Source organism: Nilaparvata lugens, chromosome X (genome assembly GCF_014356525.2).
Source record: "Nilaparvata lugens isolate BPH chromosome X, ASM1435652v1, whole genome shotgun sequence".
Taxonomy (NCBI): domain Eukaryota; kingdom Metazoa; phylum Arthropoda; class Insecta; order Hemiptera; family Delphacidae; genus Nilaparvata; species Nilaparvata lugens.
In genome coordinates, this window is record NC_052518.1 from 89,692,913 (window position 1) to 89,707,095 (window position 14,183).

Here is a 14,183-nt window from a genome sequence, read left to right on the forward strand (position 1 = left end):
ATTATGCTATTCGGACATCCAAGCATCAAATCAACATTAAAAATCACAGGGGTAGACTTTTGAAGCCTTGGATGGGGGAGGGTCTGTGTGAGGCGATAGCATCGAGGGATAGGTTATATAGGAGGCTTAAAAATGATCCAAGTAATGTTAGGCTGAGACATGAATTTGTCAAACTCAGATGTAAGATTATGCGGTGGATAAGAAATGCCAAAGAGAAGTACTACTTTGATTGTTTTGAACGCACAAAGGGGGATTCCAAAAAGCAATGGAGACTGATAAATGAGTTGGTAGGTAGAGGTTCATCAAAGCAAAGTGTTCCAAAAGTTGTAAAGAACAATGAAGTAGTAGAGGATGAACAGGAAATTGCTGATTTATTCAATAATTATTTTATTGATTCTCCCAAGTCAGTTGCCCCACCACCTTTCCCATCATCATTAATTGATGATTACTACAACTCATTCGGGGATGATCGCTGTACCTATTCATTGTACTGGTCTCCAATTCACTCCATGGAAATTGATGGAATTATACGTAGTTTGAAGAGTTCAAAATCCCCAGGCATTGATGGATATAGCTCAATAATGTTTAAAAAGATTTGCCATATCATCAGTCAAGTTCTTGCTCACATATTCAACTTGAGTCACTCTGAGGGCACTTTTCCAAGTAAACTAAAGATGGCTAAGGTTATACCAATTCCAAAGAAGGGAAACTCTAAGGATGTTTAGAATTATAGATCCATATCACTGTTATCCATTGTTGCAATACTGTTCGAAAAGTTAATAAAGGTTCGAATGATGTGCTTTTTGAATTCATTCAATTTTTTCTCAAAGAGCCAGTTTGGTTTCAGAGAGGGCTTGGGCACTGAGCTGGCTCTAAGAAAATTCATTTCAGAGATTTCAAGCAACATCAACAGAAAGGATATGAAAAGAGTTGCTGGAATGTTCATGGACATCTGGAAGGCATTTGATACTGTGAATTATGAGATTCTGCTGCGAAAAATGGAGCTGGCTGGCGTGCGTGGCTTGCCCTTGGCGTGGTTCCATTCGTATCTACATGGACGTTCTCAAGTTGTGAAGGTGGGTTCCAAAATAAGCTCCTTTCAGGAAATGACCTGTGGAGTTCCCCAGGGATCAGTTTTGGGGCTGATTTTGTTTTTGATTTACATCAATGACCTCTACTCAGGCCCCTTCAAGGGGAAATTCACAGTATTTGCAGATGACACAACCTATCCTATGGAGCTGGATCAGATGTTGAGCTATATGGAGACATGTCCCATGATTTAAAACTATTGTCTCTATGGTTCAGCTTCAACAAATTAAGTCTCAATATCGAGAAGACTTCATATCTGAACTTTGGAATATCTTGTTCTTTCAGACTTCTCAGCCCCCTGAAATTCCACAGTGTTGGATGTGCTGATGATCATTGTGGATGTGGGGTAATAGAGCAATCTCAGGTAGTCAAATATCGGTTGATGATAATATGATGTGGAAGAGTCATATTGATTCTACGAAGAAATATTCTCGATGCCTGCTACACAGATTGCATCATTTGAAAAGATTGTGTCCAAGGTTCGTTTTAAGGAATATCTATTTTGCATTGTCTCAATCTCGTCTCTCTTATGGACTGGTGTGCTGGGGTAGCACATATATGACCCACCTGAAATCACTCATCACTCTTCAGAAGTCTATGATCTGCCTCATTGATGGAGGATGTAGACGTGGGGACTTGTTGAATGCTTGTCAATCATTGGATGTCATGCCTCTAAGATACTTGTATGTCTTCAAAGTAATCATTCAGTTGTTGAGTGGTACTGAAGATGGCGCGGCGCGTTCATCCAAGCAGAAAGGCATTACAGTACAAGAGTAATGGAGAGGCTATGCACTCCAAGGCCGTTTTTGACATTTTTCCAAAAATCTTTCCTCTTCTTGCAAGGCAGATTTTACAGCAGGTTGTCTCGAGACATCATTGATTCAGCATTCCTAAGGCATCGTTTCAAAATCAATCTTAAGAGGTTTTTGCTTACTCATTGTATTGATGAGATTGAGGGTTGGTATCGAGTGGTTGATTGATTGTTGCCTGGATAACGATGAGTAACTACTTTAATGTATCATTCATTGCTGTTTTTCTTTTTTCTTTTCCTTTACAAACAGGAATTCTCTGTTTCTTTTATTATTTATTTTTCATCTTGATAATGATTTCATTTCCATTTTTCAATTTTTTTTTTTTTTTTTTTTGTTATTGGGATTTTAACACTGCATGGGCACTCTCTATAACACTGCATAAAGACTTATCTTAACTCCTGAGCGCGGACGAAAATTTTATATTTTTCTGCGCTCAGTAAAATTTGTCAAATCATTTTTTAAATTATAAGTATTATTGTATACATTTATACATTCTTGATAAACTAAGCTCATGTTATATGATTAATTATATTTCATTTTTTGTTTATTAACGATTTTTCTGATTATATTTTCTGTGATGTATACTATTGTCTTTGAAATTGTAATTGTTTTGATTGACAAAATAAATTTGCATTTGAATTTGAACTTCAAACAGTTCAAAAACGTATATCTGACACTGCCGTAGCGAAGCTTGAAATACGTTTACAGAAGATGTATCTGTCGTATCGTTAATGTTGAATCTATGCTACGCCGATTTGAAATGGACATATTGATTAACATCAGGAGATGCGTCGGCTACGTCTTTCAAAAGACGTATTTCAAGCTATGCTTGGCGCAAGAGTTAAAAAAAAATCAAACAATTGGACAAACTCTATGAGTCTTGTCAATTTCTTCCAACCATTTCCTTAGAATTGGATTCTGTCTGATATTTTTCTGGTTATTGAGGTTTTCATAATGGTAAGTGGGCCCATTTCAAAGAATCGATAGATTTTGAAAACTAATGTCGATATAAGAAAATTTTACTGCTAATTTTTTGTTGCAAATTTCATGTAGAATCTATGGTCTTAGGCTGTTACAACTTCCGTGGGACACACTGTATAAATACTACACAAAAATAAAGGATTCTAATTCAATACAGTTTTCAATAATAAAGAAGTCATACGCATTTCTTTTCTCAACCACAGTAGTTGTAGTTGGTGTGCCCACTCTCAGGTTATAGCCGTAATCATGAATAAATGTACTGAAAACGTTTTCGATGCCCAAATGGTAGTAAACTTCCCTGCAAACAAAAAATGAATTCTATTATTCATAATGATTTTTCGCACTTGAAAATAATTTGAAAATAGAATACTATTCTAGCATAATTAAAAACTATAGCCAACCGCACGAAAATAGTCCGATGGGAATTGGAACGGTCATGAACCTCACCGCCCCCCTCCACACCAACACACACACACACATAGACGTTACCAATTTGTCAGGTATATATTATAAAAAAAATGATGAAATCTGATTTATAATCAGCTGTGTACAACGTTGAACAACTCTTATTTGGCAACATTGCACTCACCTGCTCCAATAACCATCGGACTATTTTCGTGCGGTAAACTATAGTTACTGTTATCCATAGTGAGATTCACATTCTGAAGCCTGTGTGACCGATAGGACTAAAAAGTTTCCAATACTGAGTGTTATAAATTATTATTATTTTGTTATTTGGAACATCTAAATTTAAAAGAATGGTTTGTATAAATATTTTTGGACTGAAAATTTTGTGGAAATCTAGAAGACATAACCTCATTTGGACTTTTAATGTTACCTAAATTTGGGAGAGAAATAGTACAAGGTATTCTTTTTTTTCTCTCCCGATCTGTGCTTTATTGTAAAAAACAATAAAGAAATAAAATAAAAATAAATGAAATACTCTGTTACCATTGCCTCCTATAGTAGATATAGCTATGATTGAAGTTATTGTTGTGTATCTGTTGTTATATAATCAGTTGATTCTTGTTTATAATAATCAACGAAAAAGTGATGCACTGTGAACATTTTTTATGGTATATTTTATTATGCTAGGAAAGTTTTCTATATGTTTGTAAACTTTGAAGAATTGAAGTGAAATGGAGAATTATTATTATTATTATTATATTATTATTATTATTATTATTATTATTATTATTATTATTTTTATAACTCAATAGCTTCATGTTTCTCCATTGCATGGCGCTGGCCACCTAGTTAACAGCTGAATCGAAATTCGATGATTGTCAGTTTGGTGTAAGAGTAATCATTCCTGACTGGCAATTTGGAGGTACCGGGTTCCATTTCCGGCCTGACAAATAATTTTGGGATAGTATCTCTTATTGAATCTCCATCTAGCTACCCTGTTGTTAATATTTGCAATATTTGTAGTAGTCTTTGGGGTGATTTACAGCATTCAATTAGGATTTTCGTTCAATAATAGTTTATTAAAGTGGATCTCACTATAGGTATTATGCCTATATGAATATAATATTCGTATATAGTAGAAGATATTCTATCCTACTTAAAAAGTGAGAAGTTTCTATTAAACATGAGCCTCAAAACTCGTATTCGAGCCAAGAAAGTTACTTTAATCTGCAAAATAGCTTACTATCAATTTACCTTAAATTGTTTGAAGTACTTACTTCACATTTCGCTTGTCTTTTCTCCCTTCGTATTCAATTCCAACAAATTCAGATTCTTCTCTATGCAAGTTAATTTGGACATCTGCTAGAAAAATAATTATGGTTCAATTTCGAGTATTCTGAATTTTTTCTCAAAGAACAATAATAATGGAGGGTCACGTTGATTCCTTTAAGTGATTTATTCCTGTTCTTTGAATTGAGTATTATTTTCTTAATAACTTTAGCGACTCTTACAGAGTGCGGCCTACTATACAGAGTGTGGCCGCAATTATAGCGATTTTCGGAGAAATCCCACCGATCTGATTGCGATTTCTGGTTCCATTGATGTGATTTATCCGAAAACCGCTAATTACGGCTACACTTTTATAATGGTATATATAATGACGGCTACATATATAATGGTATATATAATGATCTCATTTTATTTAGAATTCTATAATCTAAAATAATTCGAGAGCATATTTTTCTGTCCGATTACGAGATTTGGGAGAAATAGCTGAAAACTGGAAAATGAGCTGAAAATACGAGGTTTTTGGGCCATCCTGTATAGAGCACAAGGAAATTTTGCATGAAGAAATTGGTTCTGGATTTCTCCTATGTACTCAAATAATATATCAAAAAATCTGAACTACAATATAAATTGCAAGCACACCCCCTTTTTTATGTCTATATTGACTGGACTAATGCTCTCCTATTTTCTCCGAAAACTACACAAAATCTAAGAGAAATTGGAAATATGCAGTGTATATCTAGGCATTTGAGACTCATGAGTTACACATTTGTTATGTATCTGCCATACGCTAAATAAATAATAAATGAATGATGAAGGAGTAATAGTAACATGATAATGAAGGCGAGCTCACATTTGTCCATACGTTTCCAGTTATGACAATAATAGTAGCTAACATCCTTATACCTTAACGTATTTTCACCATTTATTAGTTTAACAGCGTAAACGTAATGTATGTCTCTAGGAAAGAATAGGACATCCTTAATAGACTTCTTGCCAATCACCTCATGTACCACACGGTAAAACGCAGGGTCTCGGGTGATATGCGGATCCTTCTATAAAATCAGAGATATCGTTGAATTTATGGAAAACTCAACAAACTTCTATGATTATTCTTAAAACCCTTTGATGTCAAATGACAGGCCATGACAGGTCGGATGGGTCACTATAATGGTCACTATAATGGTCACTATAATGGTCATAGGTATTTCCTCGGAAGCTCGGTTATTGGCTTTAAAGGTCAAGCCACATAAAGCGTTTTCCCAGGCATTTTCAGATGGCGTTTTTAAGTGGACATGGCCGGAAGCTTTCCAATTTGCTGATTAGGTTTGCGCCTGAAAAAACGGTCTGGCGCTAACTGACCTGTGCGGTTGAAAAAGCCATGGCATATTCACTCGACACACAAGAGCACGCTTTGCTTCACCAGGTCGAAGCCTGTTTTTTCTGACTAGTGCAATCGTGAGTCACTTAACGATTGACTCACGTAATATAGAGTCACATATTCTATGACAAAAAAGTCAAATATTTTAATAAAAGTGTTTACTTAGTTTGAAAGTTGAGACTAAGGCAACTTTCATCGGTTAACCAACAAAACAATAAGATATTGGGTCGATTGAATAAAACTAGAATCTAGTAACTAGAGTTGCTAGTCATTGGTTCTAGCTATGCAAAATAATATTATACAGCTGACTCAAACCTAGCATTTTTGGTTGAAAATGACTTCAATTAGCAATTGCTAGCTTTCATTTAATTTTTACAGATGGAAATTGAGAAATTGAATCTATTCAAAAGCTAATTGCTATTTATTCAAAATCACGTATTGATTTTTTATAACTTGTAGTAGTTGACTAGAATGTGAACACTTACTTTTTATATACACATGTTGGGATATAGATCTGATTCATCATTGCAGCCAACTCCTGGAAAAACTTCAACAGTCCCACTTTAAAACTATATTATCTTATTTAATTCATTTCATACATATTTCTGAATGTAAATATACATAAAAAAATATATATATATATATTATTTCTGAACATATAATATGAATATTTCTGAACATAATTACATTCGCAGAGAAATTGACAGGCCATTGAAGTGACCTAACTGTCTGCGTAGGGAAAGCATGTAGTCAATCGCACGAAAGTAGTCCGATGAAACTTTGAGCAGATGAGTGCAACGTTGTGAAATAAGAGTTCACCAACATTATCTACAGTTAATTATAAATGAGAATTAATTGATATTTTTGTAATACACCTGACTTATTGTATAAGTAACGTCTATGGGTGCAGTGGATGTGGAGGTACTCAGCCGTTTCTATTTCAATGGGACCATTTTTGTGCGGTTGACTATAGTGGCCCATCCGACCTTGTAGACAAAGCACACAAGAAAATTTCAGAGCTGACTATGATAGTAGCCTCTGCTACTATAGTGGCCTATCGACCGCAAAGGGTTTATAATAATAATAGCTTCAAGTTGTTCAATGCACAATGACAAATGTTTTTTCCATATTGCAAATTACCATGAATTTACGCACTGATAAGAGCTTAGCAAGGTAATTGTATTGTCCCATAAGGGTGTCTTGCATGGCTGACGTCTTATGACTCTGATTTGAAAAATTTTATGACTCCTTACAATTTTTAACTTGAATAGCAACATGGGTACAACAATTTGAAATTCAACTTCTCCACTTACAGACTGAGGTTGAAAAAGAGGTTTTTATTTAATTTGAAGAGTTCCTCAAACACGCTAACAACTGGTGATTGATACGCATTGGAGTATCCACTTGCCTCTCATGCGTAACGTAATTTATGTTCTATGGTCAATATATTTGTATTATTCATATATCTTATGAAATATCAGTGTCTTAATACTGTAGTAATATTCAGCATGAAAATGACATAACCTATTTCCATTCAATCCACTTAATGGTCTTAATGTAATGGTTAATGAATCTTTTTATTTAAAAGATTCTATTCTTATCATCAGGCAAAAGAGACCGAGGGCGTCTAAGAAGAACAACAATAAGAAATATAAACTTCTTCTTCCTCAGGATATTTTTTGTATCCTGATAATCTTGATAGTTTATGTATTATTCGATACATACACTAAAACATCAAAACTGCATATTAGAATTATTGTAGGATTTGAGAAATTGTGAATGGCAGAAAATTAAATACTCTACGTAAAAGTAGCCTCCGACTGTATATTGAAATCATCCATACCGTTTTGGTTGCTTTGGCGTAGTGAACACACCTCCAAATGCTCCTCTGAACAATTGTGAACAATTTTTCAAATTTCTCATCACTGATTTTTGCAAAGATTTTATGATGGTATTCTGTTTCTTCAGAAAGTCTATCATGGACTTTGTAAACCTCTGGTCTGAAAGATGCTGGATTCAAATATGGAATCTTCTTACACCTGGAAATTGAAATATGTAACACAATTTAAAACTATACTGAGGTCCACGTTATAATGACAGTAGATAAACATTGGTTTTGCTATCCTTGTCTATCATTCGATAAAGCAGCGCCTTTTCTAGCTCCGCAAGGTTGTCAGATCGTTTTTAACAAATCTCTTCTTCTTCTTTTTCTTCTTCTTCTTCTTCTTCTTCTTCTTCATCTTCATCTTCATTTCCACTTCGAGGATTAGGTCTATTGAATAACCTGTTTCGGTACCCACCTTTTCCTCGGCCTTCCTACATCTCTTTTCCCAGTTGGCGCATAATGTTTAGCTTCCAAAGGGACTTTTCCTGAAGGCATCCTATTCAAGTGACAGCACCAGTTTCTATTTTGAATAATCTTGTCGTGTACTGGTGATACAGTCAACGTTGCTCTTACTTCCTAATTTTTTATTATGTGTCCTGGCGCAGCCGAAAACACTCCCTAAAAATTTCATTTCAGCGGCTTGTATCTTGCTGTCAATATTTCGTTTATAAATCTAATTCTTACTTCCATAGAGGAGAGTTGGAACCGCGATAGTGTTGGTGATTATTTCAATTTTTTATTATATAAGTTATATAACAATTTAGAAAAATGGAATCAATTAAAAAAATGTTCAATCTCAATTTCTTCTTTTCAAGTCAGCTGTTGTCTTGCTGAACGTGATATTTTCGAGCTAAAAATTTATGTGTTTTTAAGGAATTATTTTGTGAATTTGAAGTTTGTTTTATTTTTTTACGAAAGTTTTATTATTAATCTATCTAAACTTGAAATTGTTTGTTTTATTCTAATTTGTTTATTCATATTGGAATTTGGTGTATAAATTAAAATGGACATAACCTACATAATATTTGGACAATAAATTTAAGACAAAATTAGGAAATTGAAGAAGTTTTAGGCAATAGCCTGTTTCTTCTTTTCCGACTACTGTATTGTTTACTCTATTCAATAAATTATAAATTATGAATTGAATTTATTATAAAATCGTTGGAAAATGATTTATTGCGAATAAAATATAGTTGATTATTCCAACAAGAATGAACAGTATTACATTAGATATACCGGTATCAGCTATCGTCTATAGGAAGCAATGACAAGACAGAGATTCGGCATCGCTGTTCTCCTATCTTTCTCCATTCGCCCACAACACTTGTAATTCTTGTGAGTGTGATAAATTAATGCAATTATCTATCTACCTATCCACTGCCATTATACCATGTACTTCACTATAGAATAAGACATGTTGTAGAATATTGTTTCGTATTGTAAAGAAACACGATAACTCATTGCTATGTTATACTGTGTTGGCTATAGACACAAAACTCGATTCTTAATGTCGCTGTCATTAACATCGATATGTTAATAATGTTTAGATGTTTGAAGCATCGGATGTTTTAGATGTAAGTTAACTTAACCCAAAGCAAAGGTGGGTTAACTAAATCTTGAGTAAAAACTAAAGAAAATTCACTAAATCCCCAACAAAAGATAATTCAGTTTCATTAGTTACTTAGTTAACTTTAGTTAGTTAGTTTATTACGATTAGTTAGTTTTTCCTGATTTATTGTACAGCAAAAAAGGAAAACATACACTGAGAAACTCTCACACCACTTACCTGATTTCAATATTAGTTGGTTGGGAGTGATCAGCTATCTTCTTCCAACTTGATCCAATCTTGTATGATTCTCCCAGGGAAGAAACCTCAAAGTGTTCCATTGCTGGATTTTCTGAATTTATCGTTGATCGGTCAAACTTATTTGACTGGCTGTTAACAGAAAATGGCAACCTCAATCACAGATGATCAAGGATGGGTGAGTTTGGAATTTTAATTTTTTGTGTCACAATCTAGAAATGCCAATCAAGCAATTTTATTGGAAATAATAGCTATTTTGAGACCAGCTTTACCCTTAGGTATTCCCAGATGCCATTCAAATACTATGTTATTGTAAAATGATACATCATAGAAACACGCTCAGAGAATCTAGGGTGGGAGGTGGTTTCCTGGGCTCGATATACGAGAGCTTTGAGAAGATAATAACCGGAGACCATAGATTCCACGTGAAATTTGTAACAAATAGTGTTAGTAAATTTTCTTATATCGACCTTAGTTTTCAAAATCTATCGATTTTTCGATATTTTTGGAATTGGCCTATACTTATCGTCATTAAAACGTCAATAACTGAAAAACTATCAGTAGAAATCTAGTCCTAAAATGGAGTTGTTAAGAGGAAGAAATTGCCGATAAGATTCATATCATTTGTTCCTTTGTTTGTCGTTTCTAAAGCCAAATTTTTATCAGTTTTTCTCGATTTTTTCAGGTTAACAATATATTTTCAATAAAAGGCTGTTACGGGAACAAATCTCATCCAAAAGAGACACCACTCCCACCACAAAAATTCTCAAATCCTTCAAGCTCCAAAGCTCTGTACCACCTACTTCCTGGAATTGAAAACCACAAACCTGTTCTTAAATATCTGTTCCATGTTGTCTCATCCAATCCCTCTATCAAACACCTTTTCCAGCAAACACCCACTCTTATATATGCAGCCTCCCAGCCTCAAGAAAATTCTAAGCAAAAACCGATCACCCACCTCCGATGAAACCCCAACTCCACCTGCTACCCTACCCTGCAAGTGCCCCCGCTGTATTTCCTTTAATAAATACTTCTTTTTATTAAATACTCATAGAACTTGATTGTTTTTAAACTGCATTTTTATGATAACTCTGCCCAGAAGAGAAGGGAAACTTTCAAACATTTCAACCTTTTAAAGATAAGTAAGTTATCTTACTCACTTGGGTATAGAAATCTGTTCAGTGTCCTCTTGAATTTGGTAAGACTCTGTAACATAACCCAAAAACATTAGTCATAAATAATAACATAGAGAAAATATAGCATAAGGAGATATCCCATGTTAAGGTAGTTTATATGTTCCAAATATCGGTTTTTTGTCAAAGCCGTTTTTTTGTTAACTCAAGGCGATTATTATCGACTACTGTCTATTACCGTACTGTTTTGGCTGACTACTGTCTATTACTGTTTTGGCCGGGTCAGAGTGTAAGAACGGCACAGCAAAGCCCGGTCCAGACTCTCAAGTTTACCATCAGTCTTTTGCTCAACCAAAAGACGGATCGTTTGGTTCAAGCAAAAGACGGATTTAAAATTGCGTCCACACGCATTCGTCTTATGTCGTCCGTTTTCCTATTTTTGTGCTCACAAGCTCAGTTCGTCATCAACTATGGAAGAGCTGAACTCTTGGCCAGTCTTGTCTTGTGTGTAAAAACTAGGAAGAAAGGTAGAGTTCATCGTTCACGTTTGAGTAGGGACTGGTTGTTGGAAAGCCACAAATTTTCTCACGTTGCATTGTCACATAGCTTCACAAAAAACAGCTACTAAGACAATCAGCTTCAGTTAACAGTGAAATTTGAAAAATAAACGCCCTATACCTTAGATATATTTTTATGCTATCTTTTCTGATAATTTATAAGCGACTTCTTCTTTGGTTAACAGCCATTGGGCTGGTTGGCAGCAGCTCTCCATGCCTCTCTGCCATCCGCCATCCTTTTGAGGTCTCTGTAGTTGGCACATCTCAGATCCTTCTTCAGTTTTTCTATGTACACCAGTCTTCCTCGCGCATTCCTTCCCTCAGTCATTGCCTCCATTATTATCTTTGTTAGTCACTCATGTCGAAAAATAATTATGACCAACTAGTTGCGCTATTCTCCTTTTTATTTCTTTCAGTAGACAATCTCTCTCTCCGACTCTTTGTTAACACCTATTCATTCTTTACCTCCAACTGATCCTCAACATTCTTCTGTAGCACCATGTCTCAAAAGCAGAAATTTATTCATTTGCCTTTAATAATACATTAATCAAATACATGATCAGATTCTTCTCTCTCCTTTCACACCCATCGTCCAAGCTTCACTTCCATGGATTGCAATACTCCATAAATACGTTTTGAGCATATTAAATTTTTAAACAAGCATATACGTTTTTAGACTCAATGTTCTTGCAGTCAATACTTTATTTCTATTATTAAAAGCATTCTTTGCTTGATAAATCCTGATAGCTGTCTTTACTACTTCTTCCATCATAATAATTAGTCAAAAATAATCTTACTTCCGAGATAGTTGGACTCCTTTACTTCTTTAATGACTTAATTCCTCAGCTTTATTTCTGTACTATTCTCTTTGTTTCTGCAACAGACTATTATTTTTATTTTGAGTGAGTGAATACAGCATGAGAATGCTGTATTCTTTTTCCGCACAGTCGCTTTGTTTTTTCCACTTACTATTTTTTTCTAAATAAGGACTAAACATACAAAAGTAATAAAAGAATGATATTGAGTATTCGGAGTTGATTGATTAACGCATTCGAAAGTTATCGTCGAACATACAAACCCACCAACGACTTGAGCCTCAAGTAGGAACTGTATTGTATTGAGCTCGCTAAGCCCGTTCAATTGAGCATTGCTTGATTTTGTTAAGTTATTTTGAGGAAATGAATTTTCATCTTCTTGCCTTCAGAAAATAGGCGTATTTGCCTGTTCGGACTCACAAATTAATAATAATTACATAGACTGTTGAAATGATTATTCATATAATGACTATTTGATTATTATTATAGATTATTTGTAATGCTTCCAACTCTTTAATAGCTTTTCAACCATTGAAACTGAATGGAGTAGATAAAAAGGCTTAAACTATAGTGAGGTCCACGTTATAATGGCAGTGGAAGGAGATAGGAGAACAGCGTTGCTGATTCTCTGCCTTACCGCTGCCTTCTATAGAGGATAGCTGATAGCAGTATATCTCATGTAATTCTTCTTTGAATTGATTAAATATGTATATTTTATAAGAAAAATCATTTTATATGATTCAATAATAAATTGTAGGTCTCTCATCATCATCCGCCTCATTACCCACACACAAGCGTAGAGCTCATATGGGCATCACTCTCAGCAAAAAGTAATAAATTTCCATGATTGAGATCAGATATTTTAAAAGGATTTGATTAAAAGCAGAGGTACAAAAGGATAGCGCTATCTGCGTTGCCAAATGATAGACAAGGTAGCAACACCAATGTTTATCAAAAATACTGCCATTATAACGTGGAACTCGCTATAGTTGACTCACTGATCAATATTTTCGAGGTTTTGGTCAGTGCTTGATTTTCTTCGTCGTACAAAAAGTACTTGATTTCCTCGATTTTCACTCGTTTTCCAAACGTCAAATGATGCTTCATCACTGAAACTGAAACTCCCAGTCCGAAGTGAACCTCGCGGATGTCTTTCATGCTGAATAGTTCATTTCTCACTATGTAGAAAGTTGAACCCTATAAGAAAAATTATTATCATTATAATAATACAATAGAAAAAAATTGAAAATCAAAATAAATAATTACAATATATTATATGACTCATAATTTTAGAAAATATTTTTAATACATTACATGCACATATAACAACTCAGGTTTCCCAATTCAACTCCAAAACTGGCCTCATCATCAATAGTAGAACTGTGACAACTTAGTACTAACTCTGTACGTCACTACAGCAGATTCATCGCATTTTAAAAAATCATGATCACCAAAGTACTCACTTGAAATGAATAATCTTTATACCAATAAAATGAGGAAATTCAAAGGTTGTTCTACAATAAATTCTTTGAGCCCCTTCTAGACAGCGCAGCCAGCCAGGCAGTCAGTTCACACAGTCAGATTTTCGCTCACACCGTCACCGGGCATTGTTTTAAGACTTGAACAGCCACGCTTTGGCTACCACCTACCAGTGTGGTCTATGGACTTAGCATCCAACCAGCAACAAAAATTTGGTTTCTAGGATGGCTATGGCAGCTAGAGTATGGCACTCTAAAAACAGTGCCCGGTGATGGAGTGAGCGACTTCCTACCTGGCTGACTGTGTGACCTGGTTGCCTGGCTGGCTTCGTGTCCTGGCTGCCTAGTCTAATAGGTACCCAAGGTATTCATTGTGAGAAAAAACTTGAATCTCCTCTTTCCATTGATATATGATTATCCAATGCAAATCAGTACTCTGGTAATATTATGAATTTTTAGATCCGATGAATCTTTTGAAGTAACTCTGTATAATGTAGGCTATTATTTGTTAAGAACAAGAATTCAATTATAAAAATTGAGACAAATATAGACA

General features: G+C 34.7%; 1 protein-coding gene across 2 annotated transcripts in view; it reads right to left on the reverse strand.

Moving 5' to 3' along the window:
* Positions 1 to 14,183, reverse strand: part of LOC111049369 — a 91,523-nt gene that overhangs the window by 72,723 nt on the left and 4,617 nt on the right. For both annotated transcript variants that reach the window (XM_039442635.1, XM_039442634.1), the window contains exons 4-10: positions 13,151 to 13,349; positions 10,808 to 10,853; positions 9,630 to 9,779; positions 7,802 to 7,997; positions 5,431 to 5,632; positions 4,568 to 4,652; positions 3,064 to 3,180 (exon numbers count right to left, since the gene is read on the reverse strand). In XM_039442635.1, the coding sequence (XP_039298569.1) occupies positions 3,064 to 3,180; positions 4,568 to 4,652; positions 5,431 to 5,632; positions 7,802 to 7,997; positions 9,630 to 9,779; positions 10,808 to 10,853; positions 13,151 to 13,349 (995 nt within the window). The remainder of the gene's footprint in view (positions 1 to 3,063; positions 3,181 to 4,567; positions 4,653 to 5,430; positions 5,633 to 7,801; positions 7,998 to 9,629; positions 9,780 to 10,807; positions 10,854 to 13,150; positions 13,350 to 14,183) is intronic.